This window comes from Tinamus guttatus, unplaced genomic scaffold (assembly GCF_059628265.1).
Source record: "Tinamus guttatus ecotype Peru unplaced genomic scaffold, ASM5962826v1 Tinamus_guttatus_pri_ptg000716l, whole genome shotgun sequence".
NCBI classification, from domain to species: Eukaryota; Metazoa; Chordata; class Aves; order Tinamiformes; family Tinamidae; genus Tinamus; species Tinamus guttatus.
This window is the reverse complement of record NW_028289250.1, coordinates 3,766,688-3,790,018: the sequence shown is the minus strand read 5'-3', so window position 1 is coordinate 3,790,018 and position 23,331 is coordinate 3,766,688. Positions and strand designations below refer to the sequence as shown.

At 40.5% G+C, this 23,331-nt stretch overlaps 1 protein-coding gene across 1 annotated transcript in view; it reads left to right on the top strand.

Moving 5' to 3' along the window:
- Positions 1-23,331, top strand: part of UTRN (utrophin) — a 303,290-nt gene that overhangs the window by 82,486 nt on the left and 197,473 nt on the right. Inside the window, exons 33-46 of the mRNA XM_088537058.1 lie at positions 895-1,065; positions 1,911-2,090; positions 3,540-3,668; positions 3,814-3,984; positions 4,558-4,707; positions 5,501-5,638; positions 11,577-11,768; positions 13,821-13,993; positions 16,308-16,458; positions 17,840-18,015; positions 19,097-19,232; positions 19,911-20,060; positions 21,180-21,264; positions 22,845-23,050. Coding sequence (XP_088393184.1) covers positions 895-1,065; positions 1,911-2,090; positions 3,540-3,668; positions 3,814-3,984; positions 4,558-4,707; positions 5,501-5,638; positions 11,577-11,768; positions 13,821-13,993; positions 16,308-16,458; positions 17,840-18,015; positions 19,097-19,232; positions 19,911-20,060; positions 21,180-21,264; positions 22,845-23,050 — 2,208 coding nt within the window. The remainder of the gene's footprint in view (positions 1-894; positions 1,066-1,910; positions 2,091-3,539; positions 3,669-3,813; positions 3,985-4,557; positions 4,708-5,500; positions 5,639-11,576; positions 11,769-13,820; positions 13,994-16,307; positions 16,459-17,839; positions 18,016-19,096; positions 19,233-19,910; positions 20,061-21,179; positions 21,265-22,844; positions 23,051-23,331) is intronic.

The window sequence follows — 23,331 nt, the reverse complement described above, 5'->3', positions numbered from 1 at the left end:
GGAATAGTTAATTGTCCACATTAAATAATTAAAAAATGGATAAATCTTTGCCAGGAGTAGGGGAGAATAGATTTTTTTTTTTTTTTCCTCCTCTCCCCGCCAAAGACTCAGGACTGTGATGTGTTCAGGGAGGGAAGCTGTGAAGCAGCCAAATTATATTACTGGAGCAACTTGAAATGGGCTCTAGAAAATGTTGCAGTGATATAAAGTGGACAGCCTTTAAAAAGATGTAGATTCCAGTGAAACCTATATATCTATATAGCTCATAATAAATAATGTGGACAAGAAATTCAGGAGACGCAGGCAGATGGCTTGTGATATAATGTTGTGGTTGTGTATATGTGTCTGGACTTTATTTTTTAAAGAACTTCAAAGACTGTGATTTTGAATGTATATATGTGAACACTAAATTGAGGAGGAAGATAGGTTTTGTAAACACCAATCAATTCTGACATCCGTGGTTGGAATAATTCTCTAATCCATGTTCAAATTAAACCGGATTAATGTGTAGTTAGTGTGAGATAGAACTGATTATACTGCAACAAGCATCATATCCTGTGTTCTCCTTAATGATATCTTTTCAAGGGCAGACTAAGGTTTCAGTTATTTTTTTTTCCTTCACTGTTTCCTGCTATAGGGCCTGCTTAATATGTATCAAAGGAAACTGAATTTTACATATGCAACAGTGGCTGACTGGATTCTGTATATTTTAGTTTTATTCAGGTTTTATATATTCTATTTAAGATATTAAGGTGCAGATGTTTATAATCTATTTTTGTTTTCAGGATCATTCCCTTGTGAAAGATTGAGAAAGACCCGGATTTTACGTAATCAAGAAGAAATGTTATACTTATTAAAATGTGTTTTAATAAGTTCCGTTGCCTCTTTTTGTAGGTGACTGAAGGAAAACAAGACCTCGAAAGAGCATCCCAGCTGGCACGCAGGATGAAGAAGGAGACTGCCTCCTTGTCGGAGTGGCTGGCGGCCACTGAGGCTGAGCTAGTGCACAAGTCCACTTCAGAGAGCTTGCTCTCTGACCTGGATTCAGAAATTGCCTGGGCTAAGGTGAGCCTGCTTTAAAAATGTGTACAATAAGTTTGTATTTTTAACACTATGGTAAAATTATGTGGAAGGCTCTGTGAATTTAAATCCCTGTAGCTTGTTCCAAAATACCTTGCATGTTGAATTTGTAGTATTTTTGGTAGATCTTATGCAGTACTTGCCTGGAGTTGATCTATTTCAGATCAGGCATCTTAATTCAAAAACTGAGAGGACCAGTGAAATAGTAAAGATATTATTGCATATTTGGTACTAATAGATATCTGAGTAGCTTATTGTAGTAGCTTAGTTGTTAATGTTCGAGAGATCGTGTGTTGAGATCTATGTTAAACATGCATTCCTGCACAGATGGTCACTCTTCTAGATAAACAAAACTTTAAAACCAGAGATGGCTTAGAAAAAATACTTGAGCTAAATAAATACCCTTTCCTTCATATACATACATAGGGAAATATAGCCAATAAAGCAATGGGCCTTGGGCAGTATCTAGTGACCAAATCAAGTGTACGCTGTAGCAAGTGTTGGGCAGAAGCATCCAGGCCTGGCCCCCCCATTCCCCCATCACTGCCAACTGCAAGTGGACACCTGTGGGAGAAGGTACTGACAAACTCGAGGCATCTGTGATACTCAGATTCTCTCTGGTGCATGACTGTGCAAAAGAACTCTTTGAGAAAACAGATTTATGTCTACTCAGAGCGAGTAAACATCGAAGCTGATTTTAGCTCCTTTGGGTTTTCTCCCAAAGGAGGTGAAGACCATCTCTTACACTATTTGCTTCCCGAGGAAGTAAAACCTGGCTCCTGTGCCTTTGTGATCCCGAGCAGCCTGCGGCGTGGCGGTTCTCGTTTCAGAACGTGCTGCGGGAGCTGGAGAGGAGGAAGGGCGACCTGAAGAGCGTCACGGAGAGCGGCGCCGCGCTGCAGGCCTTGGTGGACGGCAGCGAGGCCGCGCTGGAGGAGACACTGTGCGTCCTCAACGCCGGCTGGAGCCGAGTCCGCACGTGGACCGAGGACTGGTGCGACACGCTGCTGGTAAGGGGCACGGGCGCCAGGAATGCTCACGGTGGCGGCTCCCCCTCCTCGGCCTTGGAGGAGCTGCAGCTTCTATTGCTCTGACCTTGCCCTCCTGTGCAGCCTCTATGGCACCTCGCGGGCTTAAAGGAATGGAGGGATTTATAGTTACTGTGTAGACAGGGAGCTGAGATATGAGGATATATGGAATGAGGAAGGTGGGAAGTTTTGTGAGTGCTTCGTGCTTGCCAATAGGCATCACTAGTGCGTGCTCAGTAGCTGTGGGTAGTGCTCAGTGGGTAGGAGATAAACGCGCCCAGTCTGGATGCTGCAGCGATCAAACTACGTAAATAGACAGATGACTGGAGCAAGTGGGGAGTAACCTGCCTGGATGTGGGGAATAAAACTGTTGGTTTAATTTTATTTTCATTTTATTTTATTTTTCCTCTTCTCCTTTCTCTCTTATGGCATCAGTGGTAGGACTGTCCTGGGTTCTTGCACTCCCTAGACTTTGTGGTATGACTTCATCTTTTCTATACACATGTACCACCTCTCTTCCCCCTTCAAGAAAATCCAGAGTATGTTTAGCAGACACATTCTTATTTGTTGCTTTTTCCCCATTTCAATTTTTGAATTCTACCCATGTTAAGGCACTTTTTTTTCTATATATATATTAATAGTATTTTTATTAATACCTTGTGAGAATTCTGGAATTTCCCTGTGTCAAGCAGAGAGAAGTAGTATCGTGTGTTGTGTGTATAGTGTATTGTTTTTCTTGGTAGCATGTAACCTTACAATTTCTGACTAGATATGAAAGCAGACCTAATTAGTATGTCTAAAATGTAGGTGTTTTTGTTAAAAGGAGTATCTATTTTAATAAAATAAGTAAAATATCATCATAATTTATGGGTTTGGTATATCTCATGCAAAACAGCTGCTGTTGTATTTGCCAGTCATAGCTGGAAAACAGTATGCTTTGAGAATCCTTTTCGTTCTGTTGACTTTGAATATAGGCGGTTTCATCTGTACTTTTTTTTGTTGTTTTTTGAAAAATGAGCTATTGATCTTCTCTTGGTTTGGTGCATATTTTGTCGCTTCTCAGTAAAAAAAAAAAAAAAATGCACCAAGAAAAATGCATTAGTCGAGAGAGGTTGTGGTCTGGTTGTAATACATTGGCTGGCTGTAATCTCTTGGACTAACTGTCAGTTACTTCTCTGTTCTTTCTCCTGTGAATTAGGAGCAATGATATTGAAGGGTCTAGAGTGAAATTGAATTGTCGTAAACGTTTATTGAAGATTTATTGAAGGCGAAATATACAATGTAGTTCTCACTGTTTCTTTCCAAGGCTTTTCGTAACACTTTGTTTCCTTGATTCTCCTTCTTACTCAGAACATTAAAAGTGTTTTTTTTTCTTGTGTAGATGAAGTAGATAAACTTTTTTTTTTTTCCTTCTCCTCCATCCTTTTCCAGAATCATCAGAGCCAGCTGGAGATCTTTGATGAAAACGTTGCCCACATAAGTACTTGGTTGTATCAGGCTGAAGCCTTGCTGGATGAGATTGAGAAAAAGCCAGCAAGCAAGAAGGAGGAAACAGTGAAGGTGGGAAGTGTTACCTTTAAAGGAGGAAGCTGTCAAATACCTGTTTTGGCTTCTAAACAAAATCAAGTCGAGCTCGCTGCTTTCGTCCCCCTCCCTTCCTGTATGTTACTTAACGTAACCATTTGCTTTTCCTTCCACTTCTCAGCGTTTGACGTGTGAGTTAGATGATGTTAGCCTGCGAGTGAATAACGTGCGTGACCAGGCCATCATCCTCATGAAAGGCCGAGGGGTGTCGTGTCATGAGCTTGTTGAACCCAAGCTGGCCGAGCTCAACCGTAACTTTGAGAAGGTCTCTCAACACATCAAAAGTGCCAAGGTGAGGAGGAGAGGGCTCCAAAATGTGCCTGTGGTATCTATACCAAAATAATGAAAAAGAGCTTTGGGGACAGGTATTAAAACAGAATTTGCTTATTTTGTTATTCTGGTTTATTACTAGATTTTATATACCAAAAAATAGATTGACTCATTTTTGATAATTGCTTTCTGAGTTACCTAGAGAGCAGATACTGGTTTGAGTTGCAAGGGGAAGGTAACAAATAATTGGATACTATAAAGATTCAGAAAAACGTAATATTATGGTACCTATTTAATTGAACTGCAGGCCAGACCATAAGCTAGTGTGACTGGAGGTCGTTTCTTTGGTTTTGTTTATTTTTCTTTTAAGATGAAGATGTGCTGATTGGGAGTTAAAGCTAGAAGCCTTCCAGTACCTACCAACACTTTTACAAGCTAACTTTGTGTTATATTAAACAGCTCTTGCAATTTTATTCTACAGATATCTGGTGGTCCTACATGCTTATTGATAATTTAAACCAATGCTCCATGAGAATGTGTATATGACATCTCAGACTAAATTTTCAACTTGAAAAGCTTTTATTTTTCTTTGCAGATGCTTGTTGGACAAGAACGACTTCCTGTCGTGTCAGAGCCCCGGGAAGTCAGAGTGGCTTTTCCAGATCTGGATAAATTTGAGTGTGACATACAGAGCATGTTAAAGGCTGTGGAAAAGCATGTGGAGTCCAGTGAGGAAGATGAAAAGGTTTGTGAGTACTGGAAGAAAGCAAGATGGCTAAATTTTTCTGTTGTGTTCAGTTCAGTGTTACCTTTCTCTTGACTTCCAGGGAATTTTTTTTTTTTGAGATTTTTTTTTTAAGCTAGCAATCGAAAATGAAGGGAATTTCCAGGCTGTTCGAAATACTGCATGATTTCTACATGCTTTTCCTATAGCTGTTGCTTTTTCTTGGTTGGTGTGAAGTACTAACCAGTAGTTTTTCAGTCTGTATTTTTGTTGTGATTTTGTAAAATCTGCTATATGTAGGGAGCTTTGCTTTCAGTCCTCTTCTCCTGCTTAAAGTAGCTGTTTGTCAGGTATCCTTCCTGTAAAAATAACAGAGGGCAAAGCATTTTCATTTGGTATTTAGCTCTCTGAGCTTCTTTTGCAGTGATTACTTAATGGGGCTGACATTTTACTTTGCAGCTGACAGTTTCGTCCTCTTATCTAGTATCTTGGGCAGACATCTTTTTTAATTTAAATTTTAGGTAATAAAGTCATAAATGGAGCTGAAGTCTTAGCCCACTCCTGGTGAACAGGCAGCAGTAGCCAGCCACAAGGGAGCTTCCTGCAGGGCAAATTTTATAGAATGACTAAGGAGCTTTATAGGATTTGGTAGTTCTGGAGGAAAGGAATGTCTTTGCTTGGATTTATTTGGTTGACATTTGGATAATTAAAAAAAAGATGATACTGTTACTATTAATATCTGGGCAGTATTAAATTCATTTTGGAAACCACAGCTGAGTTTTCTGTAGATGACTGTGGACTTTTGTAATTTTAGCTGGATCAAGAAAGAGCTCAGATTGAAGAGGTTTTGCAGAGAGGAGGGCAACTGTTACAGCAGCCCATGGAGGACAGTAGGAGAGAGAAGATCCGCATACAGTTGTTGCTTCTGCAGAGCAAGTACAACAACACACAGGTATCGTTCTGATAACTCGTACGATTACAGCTCATTCCTCAGTCTTTTTTTCGGTAGCCCATTTAGAATTTGTTTGTGACTTTCCATAGCTCATAGAATTCTCCAGGAATGTTGAAATTTCAACATGTGGATGCCTATGCACCCACATATTCTGACTCTTTGAATCTCTGCAATTCCAAAATAGGAATTTTGTCCTTCAGAAGAATTTTTAAAACAAAGAAGCATTAACATGAAATTAAAAAAAGGCTTTTCAAAGCTTCAGAAAACCACACTGTGTGTTGATATAGTTGAGTGCAGATAACTGGGCATTTTCTTCACTATATCTTTACCAGTCTTCCTACAAAGCTTTATCTCAGTACACAGGAGTGTACAGTCAGTATGCAGGGGTGTGCAAAACAGTGACTGCTCAGATGTGTGCAAATGTGGAAAGAGGTGGAAGTGAATGCAAGTCTGCCAAGGAATTGTCCTCCTCTCTTACATACTATAATATATATATATGTATTATAGTATTTATAGTATAGCATATAGTGTGTATATGTATATAATACAGCATTTATGTATAATATAATATATAATACTATAGCGAGTAGTATCAACAGTCACTCGCCCAGGCATGTTGAGGTGCTTTCAAACACATGCCATATTTCATATGTTTGTGTAGAACAAATCGGTATGTACGTCCTTCTGCTGCGTGTGGCTCTCGTGCATGGTTTGTATTCAAGCAGGAAAGAGGATGTATAGCTCCAAGTGTCAGGGTTGGAGTGAGCCTGTAACCACTTTAATACTCCTGACTGTGGGTAAAGAACTCTCTCTTCTCATACTGTATTTTCCTAATGCATTGGGTTGTAGGAGCATAGGTCATTTCAAAGGAGGCAGGTGGTAGAACTCTCTCCAGTGTTTTCACAGTATAAGAAGGCACAGGATAGTCTAATTAAATGGCTAGATGAGGCTGAGCACAATCTCTCAGGGCTGCAAGGAGTGGAAGATGAACAAAAGTTACAGGTAAAGGAGATTTTTGTTATTACTGTGTGTTACTTGTTCCATAAACAAAACAGAATGACGGCTATATGTGAGTTTGAGAGATTGCTATATAGGGCTGTGCTTTTGTACTTCCCTGGGAAGAAGTGTCCTCAAAGTGACTGCATTAATTTTTCATTTGGAAAATAACTGCATATTCCAAGTCTGGGATTTCTGCATAGTAGTCACAGGTCCAAAAGGCCCCCTCCACCAAGGCCGAATCCTTGTCCGTGGTCTGGCAGTGCGGTTGGATCAGGGCAGCCTCTGTTGTTGGTTGTGCACACAGGGATTGGGCTCCGTTGTTTTCAGGGCCCCTGGCCTGAACTGCATGGTTCAGTTTCTAAGTGGTGTGGATGTTTGAGCCACAAGGTCAGTGTGTCTGAATCCTGTTGAAAGGGTAATGTGTCTTAAGACATCTTATTCTGGTGCTGCCTTTCACTCCTCTAGCTGCTTATCCACATCTGGTGAATAGTACTGTACATAAATAAGATTAATTACAAATGACAAAAGTTGACGTATTTCTGATTTTTGGGTTGTGTCAGTTGTGTGTGGGGGATCTGAACAGAATTTCACAACGAATTTGTTAGAATGCCAGAATCTGATAATAAAGTTTACCCAGAATTTGCACAGAAAGCTGTTTGTCTTAGTTGTTGAGGATAAAGATACTTTTTAAAAATATAAATATACATATATATAGTGTGTGTGTGTGTGTATATATATATATATATATCTCCTTATTTTTTTCCTCATTTTTTATCCTTCAAAGCACTTTGGCTGCATGGTACTTTAATATTTAGGCTTTAATACATTAGTATATTAGACAGTAACAGTGAGAAGTCTTGTGAAGCGGTAAGCAATTTCTTGGACAAGCTTGGGTGTTAGGTGGTCTAAGTACTTCTCAGTTTCTGGTTATGAAGCTTCATAATTAAAACCAATCAATCTCTTTGATTGCTCTGTAACTTTTTAACTCAGGACCAATTAATCAGGCGGCAGCGGGGAGTGTGGAATGCCCTGGGCGCCCGCGAGCGCCAGGCCCTGCCGCGTGTTGGGTCTCCGTGTGCAGCTCCAGTGCTCCCTGGCTTCAGGTGACCCGGTGGGCCACAGACCCATCGCAGATGGTCTGCACTGCTCGGTCACATGGACTCTTCAGCACTGGCTGCCAAGGTGAAGCCGCTTTAGAGAGGCTGGCAGTAACAAGCTTCCCATGTACAACGGGGTGACAGCCCAGCAGCCGAGCTGACCCCAGTGTCTTGTCACCAGCTTCTCTCTACTGTGTTGGATCCCCAGTCATTGCTCCTGCTTGTTCCCTGAGGAACAAGGAGTGTGATTCGGCACATGATGTCCTTTGTAGGACCTAACTAATGCCAGGAGATGTGGTCGCAAGAAATGCGAATCCACAAACACTTGATGTAAAACATCCTAATTCCTTTTTGCTGTTTGAATGCCAGCTGCTTTGAGTGCCTCAATCAGAGATGAAAAGAAGCAAAGTGCACCTGGATGGTTCCTGGCCCCCAGGAGCAAACAGCTCCTGCCACAGGCTGCCCCTTCTGGTCACTGTTGAACTCTGCAGTTGACTGGTCTTCTCTTGCTTCCTGTGAAGTGATATTCTGAGTCCTGAAGCTAATTCCTGGCCTTGCTGGATAAAGGGAATTCCGGAATTGTTGCATCTTGATATCTAGGCACTGAATACAGAATACTGTGTAGATATGGGTTGTAATAGCAATTACAAGTCTCTTGGTGGAGAAATGTTATCACTGTTCAGATAAAATATCCTTAGTTTCCAGATGTAGTTTCTAGTTTAGCTGAATCAGATGGGTTTTCAGAAAGATCAGAGCAGTTTTGTTCCTGTTGTGAAATTCTGAAACTGCTGCTTTTGCTTCATGTGCCTTAACCTCTAGTCTTCTGATGTTTGAGTAGCAAGCCAGCCTGCCTCTCATGACCTTATTTTGCTTTTGTGGCTTGTGCTCTTATCTGCTTTATTGTTTGATCTTGAACGTCTGTGCCCTGAGGTTCTACTTGCTTGCTTTTTTTCTTTTTCTTTCTTCCTTTTTTTTCTTTTTTTCCCTTTGCTCCTCCATTCTCATCTCTCTCTATGGCCCATACCATTCCTGAAGGGAGCAATAGTGTTCCCGCAAAAGAACAGATCAGTTCAGATGTTTTTCTTGCATAAACTGGAATATAGACATCATATTGAAGGCTCTTGAAGTAGTGCACTTATAGTTAAAAAAAAAAAATTTATTTGTCTATTATGCTTTTTATAGGGAAAGTTCTGGATGGTATTTGAATATAGACATTAATTAAGAGGTTCTCAAATATATTGCTTACTGACTACATTAATCAGCACTGAAGAACAAGTAAAATGGCCATGAGATTTTGTCTTTGGAAGAACTTTTTTTCCAGAAATCTCGTTATGAAGAGAAGGGACAAGGAAAGGTTTTAAATGTGGGCATTTTCAAACCAAAAGGTGTTTATTTGCAAACAGGACAACTAACGTGTGATCATCTGAGATGAGATAGCGTATATTTTTTTGCTTAATTTTTTTCCTTAACAATGTAAACTATAACATTTCATATGAATATTAGGACCGTATCTTCCAAATGCACTTAAAATGAAGCCTGCCCAAGCTGAATCTTTGTATTCTAGGTTTTGCTTCAAAACGTATAAAGTATAAGTGTAAACTGAGAAAGGAGGATGAAAACTAAATTTACATGTAGTGTTAGGTCAGGGCGCTCTGCGGCAGGGTGGCCCCGGAGCCCCGCGCGGCTCCGCTCCGCTGCAGCGCCCTGGCCCGGCGGGTGCCGGCGGGAAAGCAGAAAGGTTCCGTAGGAGTTTCAGGATTTTCAACAAGTGGAAAGCCGGTTTGCTGCCCACTGGGAGTTGCTGTTAAAACCTCACATGTTTTTTTTTTTTTTTTTTTTTATGGTGGCCGAGAGAAGCCATGTGTGTGAAACAGAGTAATAAAATAACTCCAGGGAGCTCTTTATTTGGGCGAAGTCCAGCTTTTGGACTACTGTCTGTGTGCAAATGGGCCTTCTGGCATGTTGGGGTGTTAGAAAAACACCCTTCATGCAAACAGAACAAACTGCTGAGCTGCAACAGACATAGAGTGGTGGTTGTAACCCAGTCTTGTCCAGCACTGTCTGCACTGCAGAGGAAAAGATGTTTTCAGTTGTCTGCACTTTGCCTGTTGTCTTTGGGACTAGGACCTCTCCGGCCACAGGGAAGTCACAGCAGTGTCTGAGCGTCGGGCTTTTGGTCCGTATTTCAGAGCGGGCAGCTGGCAAAGCGTATGCAACATTGCAAGAAAATATTTGTCTGGAGGGCATCAGGGAACATGTTCCGAATTCCTAACTAAAGCATTTGTGGTAGTGGATTATTTTTATTGCAGCTTGCTTGCTGTAGTGGCATTGAGTCAGAAGTTAATGCTGCTTATTTTAAGGTGTTTGGTACTTACATGCGTGCAGATCGTATTTCGGTGTGCAGTGAATGACTCGAGCACAGTGTATTTTGTGGTAAAGCTCTTATGGAAGCATGGCTGTGTCCCCAGGTTCAGTTACAGGGAGATGACGGTGTGCTCTGAAAAATCAGAACATCCTTAGGAGCAGTTGGTGCATGAGATCAAATCCTGAGAGGTGAAATCAGTTGGCATGCTTTTTTTGCTGTGGTCCTTTTCGCTTTTGAACTACATGAGCTGTGTATTTAGATTCCAGATAATTTGAATGACATATTTGAAATGCTCAGAAATATGTGAAGGATAAAGATATGGACAGGTACCTGCAAACAACTTTGTTAGAGGGGCTTAATATTTTCCTGGTTGCCAGCTGTGCTGACTGCCTGCATGCATCCCCAGCCTGGAGTAATTCCAAGCAGAATGCACTAGGTGATTTACACTGTGAACAGGTGATTTATCTTAAGTATTTTCTTAGCTATAGCTTTTAAATCATACCAAAAGCAGAACATCTCTATTCCTCTGTCTTGTTGAAAACTCAGATTCATTGTGTACAGGGTAGTGACTTAGATATTGCTTGAATCCTTCCGTAGCTGGAGGTGGGTTTACTTTTCACTGTTGCTTTTTACGGACTGCGTGGTTTTCAAGGATGGCACCAGGATCCCATCGGACAAGAAACCTGAGCAGGAAACTGCTCTCAGTGTGTGGAGCGTCTGCTTCACCAGCCTCTCCCTGCTGCCTCTGCCACCAGGGCACCAATGTTGCTCCTTTAAAGGGAGCTTCTGAAGATGCAGAGTGCGGTGCTCACATCTAGTGCGTCATAAGAAAAAGCTGCATGAAATTTGCTGTCCTTGGTTTCTTATCTGCTACTGTGGTAACTTGCCTAGATAATGATTGCTAAGATCTGAAGGAGTTAGTACCACTTACTACTGGAAAATGAGTGTTTTAATACCAGTGGAGCCTTAATTAATTTTGAAAACAGTTGAGGAAATGATTGTGAGAATGTCTGCTGAGGAGAACATGGAAAGCAAATGAGTTTGCTTCATGGAACTGGAAACTTGCGGAAGGTTTCGTGACCAAGGAAGCAGACAAAGGCATTTCATGGCAGCACAGATGCGGGTTACATCAAGTGATACTTCTCTAAAAGTCTTAGAATCAAGATGAGAGGAACCAAAGCAGTCGACATCCATCCCAGTCCCCAAGGTTACTGTGACGCATTTTAGATAAAAACAGTTATAAAACAATTATAACTGTTTTATAACTTGCTTTTTTTATCAATATTAGGACCAGCCCAGTGCTTTGTAGGTCTTAGGGCTTTCTGAAATTATATAAGTTGGTTTGACCAAAAAGCCTTTGTTTTGTCTTATAATGTAGAAAAGTACTTATTCAGAATACAGTCTTTTGATTTAGGGTATTTTTTCCTTAAAATCATTTGTTCTTTGAAATATAAAATTAACTTTCCCGTTTCTCTAGGCAATCCCCGTCCAGCAGAGGTTAAAAGGCCACTTTGCCCCCGGAGTTAGGGGCCTGCCCTTTTCAGCTGAATACTTGGTTGAGATCAACAAAGTCTTGCTGGCCATGGCTGATGTGGAGCTGCTGCTGAACGCGCCAGAGCTGAACACTGGCATCTACGAGGATTTTTCCACTCAGGAAGACGCGCTGAAGGTACTGCCTATTTCAAGCATGGGGTTGGGAGGGGAGAAGGGAATAGCAGAACCAAACCAAGCAAACAGAAGTCTCCCAAAGGGCTGTTATGACTGGCCTTTCAACTCAGCCTTTTCACTCAACATGTATTGGATCAATATATGTTGTGAATTACGTAGCGTAGTGCTGGAGGGTTTGTCTCTTTTATTATAGAAACTGTCATTGCTTTCATTGTGTAGCCTGTATATTTCATATATGTACATTTAAGGTGATCTCCAGTGCTCCTTCATGGGCCCTTCAGTGACTCTTCTTCTTTCTGCCATATTCAATCAGTTGCTTCCCTGGTAGAGGCAGAAAGGGATATTCTTGACATTAATTTGATACTGAATAAGGCCCCAAGACAGTAGTGCTCGTTTGGCTCTCATTAGCCAAACACTAATTTTAAGGTCCCACTACTCCTCATTCCAAGTCCGTGCATCTACCTGCATGATTAGCAGTGAGGAAATTGTTAAGAATTTGCACTTCAAAAGGAAATGATAAAAGGATGTTTAAAAACTGTAACTCCTACTGTCAAAAATGGGTTAAATATGCAGGAGCCCGGGTCCTGCAGCTGACTTCAGGCACGCACAGGAGCATAGGAAACATCCATGTAAGTGGGACATTTCACATGGTGTGGGGCAGCGTGGATGTCCCTTTGTGACTTGGGAAGCACAGTTGGGATCTTGTATATTTTTGCATTAGAGCTAGTCACACTTTGTCTCTTACGTAGAGCTAGTTCAGCTGATTCTGTACTCATTCCACGTGTCTTTTAAGACTGTTTCAGAATTTTACATCTTCTCTTCCCACCTGTGCCCAGTGCAGACCTTCTGGTGCCCTTGTGTTCTGCATATGTTTCCCTTATACCTTGTTCTTCCTTCTGGTTTCCTCTTCCTTGGCCTGGCTTCCTGACAGAGGAGGCTGCCTTTGCTGCTTGTCTTGCTTGTCCCAATGTTGTGCAACTCCTTTGCAAATGACTGGAGAGGCCACTGAAGGAAAGGAAGAGCAGCTTGCACCCTTTCACTTGTGGGCTCCCCATGCTAGGCATTTTTTTGGACTTTTATTGTTTATAGCCCAGGAATAGGAGAGAACATTTGCATGTTGTGACTGCTCGGCACTGTGAAACAGTTATATTTAATATTTAGCTTTTCACATAGTTTCTGAAACTAGAGAAATCCTACCAGCCTTTGCCAGAGGGAGTGATTTTCCTGTTTAGCTGATAAGATTCTCTTCCCTGTTTACTCTGTTAATGTGCTCCCCCTAAGTGCAATTAGGAGTGTTTATGCTAATGTTGAAAAGATTCCATTTTGGTGCAGGTCTTAAAACTCACCAGAATTTCAAAATTGTAGTGATATGAAAACACTTTCAGAAAAAATGAAAATAGCAGAACACAGGGTTTTTAGAAATGGTAATGTTTTAAATTCAAAAAGGTAAAAAAAAAAAAAAAAAAAAAAAAAAAGTCACTGTTGGCACATTGGGATGATTGTTCTCTCTGCTGAGGAGTTCTCAAAATGCTCTCTGGTTTTAAGGGAGGTATTGCCACTTCATAGTTCAACTGTGTTTGAGGTAGATTGAGACAAATGACAAAGTTGAGCATACTTTGTCATTTAAATTACATCTATGTACCTTTTATTTTTTTAATTCTGTGCATATGAAAGTTTATGTAAGCAATAGTATCAAACATCTTGTGCCTCATTTTTTTAATGAGGAAAGAATGTGAAATGTCTTCATGCCACAGGTGTTTTTGTTTAATAATTAAGATCATGCTATTCTGAGAAACACAGTGTCCATTTGAACCTCAGACACAGATCATCTAATACTTTGTCCTCCTCATAAAACAAAAAAAAAAGGACACGTGCTTAAAAAGATTTGAAGGCCTATTATGCTGCAATGTTAATTATACCTATCAACCAGTGATGCTTCTATGGTCACAGTCTTATTGTGGATACTGATTTTGGAGCAATTTTTTGGAGAAATTATTTTGGATTCTTTTTGGTACTGACTTTCTATTGGCTTGTGTCCTTACTGTACTTGTAGAACATAAAAGATATTTTGGACAGACTTGGGGATCAGATTGCAGTCATACATGAGAGGCAGCCTGACGTTATCCTGGAAGCGTCCGGACCCGAGGCCATCCAAATAGGAGATGCCCTAACCCAGCTGAATGCAGAATGGGACAGGATCAACAGGATGTACAACGATCGTAAGTGGTAAGTCAAGGATTTCTGGCTTGTGTCACCAAGAGTAGCTGCTTTATGTACTTGAAGAGCATAAATGTCTTACAGAAGTAGCCAAATAATGTAGTTTTAGAGTTTGGGAATAGTATTTAGTATGTCTGTCTTAGAGAGTAGTTGCCAGAATTATTGAATGTCGAAACAATCAGCATGCAGGTTCTAGTTTGGGTGCTTTCATGAACCCAGTTGCTTTAATTTTTTTTATTTTATAAAACATAAAATTTCCTTTTCTCAAGACGCTCAAAAACTGAAATTTCCCTTATGCCCCAAAGTGAAAGAAAACTGAGCTACGTAGTGTGTTAATTTGTAACACAGTCCTGTATGGAAGATATTTCTACACTGAAAACATCTTTTCATCTGAAATCTTTTTAAATGTTAAAAAATAAACTATACCACTTTATTTTATAAGCAGTAGTAGATGACTAAATGACTGAAAACGAAACTTTGTGAAGCATTAGAATTAAATGGGAAGGCTCATACTGTGCTTACATTTACCTTTTACAGTATTTGCTTTTCAATCGTAATGTAAAAAAAAGATAGATAATGCAAATATCATGTAGATTATAATGTGTGGCCGTGCTTGCTTGGTTTGTAGCACTGCAAATCTGTTATCAAACATATTTAGTAGCATCTTTTGAGTAGATGCGTTTAGGAAGAGTGTGTCACAAGCTGCCGTTTTCAGTTGTGTCAGGGCATGGACAGGTATTTACGAGCCTGCTGGTGGGTCTGTCTAAGCAGAGGCTGCTGGCTGCCAGTTGACACTTGCTGCATTTGTGCTTATGTCTGTAGCTCAGTGACCTTGTTTTCTTTTCATGTATGAGGCAGGTATGAGGCACTAAGTTTTGGCTTATTTTTTGTCTTTTTGTTGATAACTTAAAAGCTTTAAGTATTTATTTTTCCTTTTCTACATGTCAGTAAAATCTCATTTATTTTTAACAATTAAGCAGAGTTGACCAGAAACTTAGAAGATTTGGTCTGGAAGGTTTAAATACATGTTTTTCAGAATTTCTTGTCCTTTAGAATTAAACTGTGTGCATAATAGTAACAAAAAAAAAAAAAAAAACCTCCTGTACAGGAAATATGGGTAAGCCTTGATTAAAAACAAGGTATAATTTGAATGAAAATCTTGCTAGCAATGCTGTGCTTGCTGAGTTTAATTAGTGAGGAAAATGGATTCAATGGTAACTCCTTAAAGTTTGATTTCGGATAACTTTGATGTTACACTGCTAATTTCAGATTGCATCTGCATGTTCCAGCAGATTCCAGTCTCTGCTGGAATTTAGACAAAATAATGGGTCACAGAGATAATCTTGATCTTCCCCCTTGTTACATCAGTGGGGGCTCTCTGATGAGCACAAGACCTGCCTCCTATATCTTTAAAGAAGACGTTTTTTTATTAACTTTGAATGGGATGCTCTCCAGCCTGCTGGAGTTGCTGTAGATCTCCTGCCTTAAATGAGTCCTGTGCCCTTTGAGACATCTGTCCCATTTTCCCTGTGATGCCAACGTAATGCTGGCAACAAACACACTGAAAACAAGTTGCTCTCTCTACCTTTCTGACACGCTTTCTTAGTTAAGTCGTATACTCTTCTTGTTAGTTTGTTAACAGTGTGGAGCTGTCTCTAGCTAGTTAATAACAACCATTTCACTCTCCTGCTGTGGTAATTCAGCTTTTTTTCCCATGCTAGAAAACATTGCCTTCCAAGTTAGTCTATACGTTAATTCGTGATTCCAAGTGTGGCAATAATAGCAAAATGCGAAATGGGAAATTATGGTGGGATTCAACTGTGTAAGAGACCTGCTTCTGCGTGTCCACTGGTGGTGCGGTCAGTTCTGTGTAATCAAAATCACCTTATTAGATTCCAGACAGCAGCAACCATGGCTTTATGTTGCGGGGGAAAAAAGCCCTGAGCAATTAATCATATTTCACACTCTCTGGTATCCAAGCTGTTTTATTATATAGAAAAACGGTTCTGCAGGCCAACTTGGTGCAGCTAATCAATCTTTATTTACCCTAGTGATGGGAAGAAAAGTTTGCCTGGGACTGCATTTTTTTGCCTTCAGCTGTTAGCTAGTGGGTGCCCGAGCTGTTGGCTTGACCAGCTCCTGCCGGGTCCGCAGGGCTTCGGCACAGGCGCTTTGCTGAGCAGGCTGTACTCGGCCTTTCCCTTCGCAGGGCAAGTGGTTGGGCATTAGCAGTCCCCAAACGCCAGTGGTACCCGGATTCCAGCTTTTCCTCTCTGTTTCTTTGGATGCTTTGTGACCTTGCGTTGCCGCTGTTTCCCCACAGCGGCTTTGACAGAGCGCTCGAGGCGTGGAGGCAGTTCCACTGCGAGCTCAGCGACCTCTCGCAGTGGGTGGCGGAAGCCGAAGGGCTCCTGGCCGGGGCCCGCGGAGCAGACGGCCGCGTGGAGCTGGAGGCAGCCGCCTTGCACCAGCAGGTAGGCACAGCCCGGGAGGAAAAGCAGCAGCTGGAAGCAGCCTCGGCTTCTGCACAGCACTCTGAGTCTGCCTAAAGATGCAGGGTGGGGAGCTGAAACTGCTCTGTATAACTGTACTGCAGAAAGTGGCAATTAAAATTTCATTTTCAAGCGTTGCCTAAAGTGCTTTGAGGGAGAGGATCACAACCCTTGCTTGTACTGTGTGGTTTAATCGTGACTCCTGGTATGGATGGACTTGAAGATTTCTTAATTCTAACTTTGGCATCATCTTTATAATTTTTAAAGTTTCAGTGTTGCAGCCTTAAAAATATGTATGTTCATCAGTTAAGAAAGACAGCATGTTATTTCACTTTCTACTTCTGATGAAAAATTGAAAGCAACTATGGCTGATGATAACTTCTGAAGTTACTATTTTAAACAATTTTTGCAATATGGCACCTTGAGAAAGGAATCTAGAAAAAAGAGAAGATGTCCAGACATGCACACACAGTTATAGTTGTCTTAGGCTTTAGATGTGAGTGTTTCTGAGTTCAGGTCTAGAATGTAACTCCACGATGCTTTTCTAGATAAACATTATGAAAGAGCAGAGTTTTCTGCTTAGCTCAGACTACCTTACTGTCTTGCAAGTAAGAAGATGAGAACCTGACTTTGAAGATGTGACTTTTCTTCTTTTTATTATGGTGTGAGGAACAGGTGTTAGGTATCTGTTACTAAAGAAATGTATGACCTACTTAATGTATCTTACTGTCAGAGCTGCTTGGAATTTTTTTCCAGGGCATTTCCCTTCTCTTTCATGAATCATCTTGTTCCTGGTCTAGCTGCAAAGGAGTTTGCACTGACAGTGTAAGCTTTTTATGGTCTTTAAGGATGCTTGGAGGTTTGACCCTGATACATTCTGGCTTCCCTTAGAGTTTCATGGATTTTCTGTGATACATGGAGACCTGGATAGCACAGCCATTATTATCCTTGCTAAAATACTGTCAGGTTGCAGAAACAGTCAGGGACACGTGTAATGAAAATGACTAGTTAAAAAGTCATACCATCTACCAGTGTTAAAAAGCATTTAATGTTAAGAGGAAAGAAATCAAAAGTGAGTGTGGGTTCTAGACCTGATGGTTTAAATGGTTTAAATGACTAGTAGTATTCAGCAGCCTATTCTGTATCATTATCTCCTTTTATGACATTCATTAGCAAATTGAAGTAGGTTCAACAACAGACTCTTAACTGACAACAACTGCATCCAGTTCTAGGCAAGATGGCTCTAAGTGCCCTTTTGAGCAAGATAAGACGCGCTGGGCAGCGATGCTCAGTGTTACAAGCCACAGAGCAAAGTCACCCTAGGTCAGTAGTAAAATCCTGTTGGCTTTTGTGTTTCTGACAGGAACTTGAGGAGGGAGTGAGCAGCCATCAGGCCAGCGTTGCAGCCCTGAACAGGACTGGGGAAGGGATCATAGAGAAGCTCCCTGCTACGGACGGGGGCTTCCTGCAGGAGAAGCTGCTGGGGCTGAACAGGCGCTGGGAAGCGATTGCTGCTGAGGTCATGGAAAGGCAGCAGAGGTAATAAGTTAATTGGAAATGTGTGTGTCTGACCAGATGTAATGAGGAGAACCTCATTTGGAGGACTCCAGGAGAGCTAGTGTATTCTCTAGCACGCTGTCATTAATCTGTGTTTTCCTGGCCTCGGGTTTTGAACTGTCTTCTAGGACCAATTTCTCATAAATCCACCTGCAATGGACTGCTTAGTGAGGCGGTCACTGGGTTGGTTGTGTAAAACACAGACACAAAAACTCCCTTTTATTTCTTTGTTTTTTGAAGTCCCTTCATTGCTAATTCAGAGGCTCCATTCAGAGATGGAGAGAATGAAGAAACAGTATTTTCTCTGGCTGAAGTAGCTGAACTGTAAATACATGACTTCGCTTTTTAACTTTGCATTGTCTCGGAGATACTTGTTGGAACTCTTTCACTGTGGATATTCAGGAATGATGCTGTAAAATAAAGTTGAGCTCTGCATTTGCACTTATTTTATCTGTTTGGCAAGGCATATTCTAAGCAAAATGAAAATCATTGTGAAATACGTTTAAATTTGCTTCAAAAATCAGCATGAAAGGTTGTCTTAGATAAATACACAAATTTTGAGGGCATCTGAGGATACAAAGTTTCTACTTAATTATAAATCTCTGGAATTAATAGTTATTTTTGGTATCATTATACTTTAAGTCTTCCAATGCATTTAAAAATGAAGTAACACTTTTCTTAATTTAATTTGGGCAGCTATATTAAGGAACACAAATATTTCCTTTGTAGAGTTTGTGGGCATTTCTAGTATTTTCACAAACAGAGATTGTGTAAGTGGTTTGCATTGATTAGGCCTGAGAGCCTAAAAGAGACAGTAGTGACCTTTCATTTAATGCTTTCTGCAGACTATTTAAAGTATGTTTAATACTTTTGAGCTGAAGTTTATCTATTTTTTTAAGTGGTAGTATTAATTAGAAAGTATCTTACAAGAATCTTTTGAATACTAGAATTAAGTACTGTTGCTGCTGGAAAACATGTGTTCGTGTTGCATGGGGAGTAGTTTCAGACTGGCATGCCCTGTTCCCTGCAGAAGTGTATGTGGATTTTTGGTTTTGTTTTTAAGGCTGAAAGGTGAGAATCAGCAGCTGATAGACTACAGAAAGAAGCTTGCTGAGCTGCGTTGCTGGTTGGAAAATGTAGAAAATGCTTTGGATACAAGATTTACATTCAACCATGAAGAACACTGGAGAGAATTAAAGGCAAGAGAGATTAGTGTGTGTGGGGGGGCACGTGTGTGTGGGCACGTGTGTGTGGGCACGTGTGTGTTAACTTTTGGGGAGGAAAATTTTCACAATGAGAACTACTCAGGAAAAATTACATCTGTGTGAAATACTTCTGTGAGAGTATATACCCAAGCAGGGAGCATCTTGTAATGAAGTCAGGTTGATTGATAGCTGTTATCTGGCCAGAAGTTGGTGGCTGTGTTTCAGAAAGACGGAAATAAATATATTAGCAATACAATTTAGCAAGTTGAGATTTTACTTTCATGTGTCATCACTTGATCTAATTTTTAAAATTGTTGAAATTGTAGCAGAACAAGCCAATAATTTTAAAATGGTGCTAGTAAGATCTAACTATAGGAGTGAAAGTAAGTGTTTCGGTGCACTTGTAGTAGAATATATTAGAAATCTCAGTAACAGTTAGGAAATCATTGCCTGCAAAATAAGTTAATAAAAGATGGGTAAGTAAAACGTATTGTCCTGTCTGTTGGACAATTTGATACCTCGAGTAAAGTCTTAGAGATGAAACATAACCTTCCATCAGACTGTGACAGTTTTTGTCACTGTAGGTGGTGTAGTGCACGGGTGGGGATGCAGAGCTGTTGTTGGAGCACGGGTGCCTTCACCTTCAGCCCCAAACCTTCCTTCTCCCCTTAGGTCTTTAGCGAAGAGATGGAAGGACAGGGAGACAAACTGGACTGGCTCAACAGAACTGAACCTGAAGTGCTCTTGGATAGAAATGTCTGTCCTCAGGAAAAAGACAGACTTTCTGATAGCCTGCAGTCCCTCAACGTGAGGTGGAGTAAGGTATGCATTTCTGCAGCATTGGCTACCTGCGGTTGGAAAGAGTGTTGTATTTGGAGTGGTTGGTTTCCCTGCCATCTGGATGTGACGTGCCAAAAATACCTTGGAAGCCACGCGTGCGTGTGCATGTTGGGGAACTGTATCTACAGGCGTGGATTTCTAATCTGTGTCTGCTTGAAAATCCTAGTGGAAATTTATCCATAGGCATGAATTATCCACTACTTCAGATATTTTATTTTGTATTAGCTTTCTTTTAAAGGAATGATTGAAAATATTTCTTTTTTTTTGAGGCAAACCATAAGGCAATAATTTGAAATTGAGCATGTCAGAATAAGTGTTTGCTTTTTAAGAAAACTGAATGGTTGCAACTGAGGTAAGGTAAGGTTACATGAGCAAAATATTTGATCCGTTTTCTGGGATTCTTCCTGAATTTAAATGGTAAAAAACAGAAACTGTATTGAACTCCTTGGTCTCAGTAGAAAGTGTGAGAGAAGAAAATCTCTCATTGCTTGGAGTGATTTTTTTTTTTCCAAGGAGAACCTGGAAATCCATATGAAAAGGGGATTAAAATTATTTGATATTGCTTGTATGGATAAAGTATGGACTTGGAGGTAAGAATTGATCAGAAAAGAAAAAGGGACTGTTGATAGTTCAGAGAAAGAAAAGTTTGTTTCTCACACATTCAGTTATTCCTTTGTATTTTACATTTATTTGCTACCTCTTCAAAATTGTAGAGAATTTTTTTTTCTTCTACAGTAGGAACTAGTGGTAATTTCTTTTTTAAGTTGAATTCCCTATTTCTCTACCTTCCTGTCCCTAATGACCAGAAATCAGTCTCATACAACACCTTCAAAAAGCTTTCAAATTAGTCATTACCTCAGTACATGGACAGTTTAAAAAAAAAAAAAAAAAAAAAAAGAGGACACAACAGCCTATCTACAAAAATTCATTTATTTGACTCCATTATTTAGGTAGGAAATTGGAGGGTGTGGAAATGGCACTGTTGAATACCACTGCAGCAAACATAATGGAGAATATTTAAAATGATCTAGTAAATGATTATTTTTTGGTGTTAATGTAGCATTTCTTACTGTTTTTGTTCCTCTCCCTGCTGGGCTGCAGGTTTTCAAAGAAGTGCCTGACAGGCTGAGAGAACTGGAGGTATTTGCTGAGCAGCCTCCCCTCGTAGCACCAAGGAAGCATTCTGGTGAGTGGGCAACAGGCACACGTGTCTGCCGCGCGCAAGTTGAATCCTGGTTGTAGTCCAGAGCAAGCTACAAGGGAAAACTCTTTTTTCTGAACTTGAAGTGGAAATCAGAAACATTGCACATCGGTGTCCTCTGGACTGCTTTCAATGTAGCTAGAGAAAAGTCAGAGAGAGCACAGGGTTGAGGTGTTCTTTGGGTTCCTCATGAATTTTTGAAATGCAGGGGTGCTTTAGTAAGGCTTAGGTGTCCTGACCAGGTGCTGCTGCACCAGGCAGATAATAAAAGCCAAGGCAGGTCTGCTTGTGGGAGCCTGCTTTCCTAAGGATTGTGCCTTGTGGTCATCCTTTTTAGCAACTGAGACCTCACTGAGGCTTTTCCCGTTGAGTGTGTGAAGTATCATCTCCTGCATACAGATTCTCTGCAGTGCTATATAAATAAAAGGTCATTCTGTATCTTCTGACTCAGGTGGGGCACAGATAAAGCCTTTCTCCTAGCTATTTGTTTTCTGGAATCTTGTCAAAACTTAGTGTCTTTGAGACAGCTTCCCGTGTGTCAGATGCCAAAATTGACAAGTTCTTTCAAAAGTCACTGCCAACAGACCAGTTATAGACAGTAAAAGCAGATGCACAGATGTCCTTTTTAGAAAACTAGCTTTTTTTTTTTAAAAAAAAAAAAAAAAAAAAACAGCTCTCACCCGAAAGAATTTATAGCTTGAACTTAAGTAAACTAACCTAAAAAAAAAATCATTAATCAGTAGTGACAAGCTAAATTTTAAGGTGAAAAATAGCTTTTGTTACAGTGTCAGTTTCAGCCTGGTTTCTTTTGCTAATACCAGCTATTTGCCAAGTAAAGGTACTGTCTTTTACTGCTTGAGGCAATTGTATCTGTGCAAAAGTTAAATTTAACTTAAATGTTTTCTTGGAGCAAGAACACTATCAAGAACAGCTTCTAGAGAGAACCTTGGTGCTTCACTGAAGCTTGGCAGTGCCAGGTTAAAGGGGTGAGCGCAGCACGGGCTGAACTTGCAGGATCCCCTTGTAGGACAGCTGGGTATTGCAAAGCCTGGGGAGCAGCTTGGTGCTTAAAGTACTTCTGGGCCAAGGAGGGGGAAAGCTTTGCAGGAGAGCAAGGCAATTCAGACCCTTAGCTCATGTGAAATAATTGCTTTTATTCCCAGTAGGGCTTAGGTGTTACTGTTCATTCGCATAGTGGTTAACTTCACTCCATGGGATTTAAATGCTGTTTCGCTATTGGAAGTTGGGTTTTCTTCTTGTTGTGTTGCATTATATCTGAATTGTTTGAGAGACTCTGTCATGCAATAGAATAATTGCTAACTTAAAAAAAATGAAATGAGAGACAGCATGGAAGAAAGGGTGAGAGAGAAAAGGAGATAAAAGGAATCTGTTTCTTGTGACTTAGGTCCTGGTGGCTCTACAGATGCTGCTGCATATTTACAGGTGTTACAAGTCCCTCTCACATACCTATACCGAATTATATTTATTGTAATTGATTATCCCTTTGGCTGTGATTTTTTTCCCCCTTCTTAAACAAAACCTTAAAACTCTGTTTATTGTTTCAGATGTCCAAAAGGTGGTGCTAGTATCTTCTTCATTTGAAATTCCTGTTCAGGCTCAGCAGGCATTGGAACTTTCTGCACCTGCTGACCTGGATAAAACTACAACCGAGCTGGGTGACTGGCTGGTATTGATTGATCAGATGCTCAAGTCGAACATAGTCACTGTGGGAAACGCCGAAGACATCAGTCGGACTATTTCACGAATGAAAGTACGTGTTCTGGAAGACGAGCAGCCTAGAAAATTGTCAGATACCTGTAATTTTTTATGTAAAATACAAGCTAATAACATTTAAACGAAAACGGAGGTGAGGAAAAAAATATGGCAAATGACTCCAGAACCTGACATTGAAAGCTGTAGCCTAAACAAATTCTAAACTCTTCCTGTGGGTAACCTTAAGTGGAATTCGAAAGAATAGCTTGGTGAAAAGTAACTTTTTTTTTTCCTTCTAACTGTACAGTACTTACAAAATGGGGTTCTAGTACAGTGCTA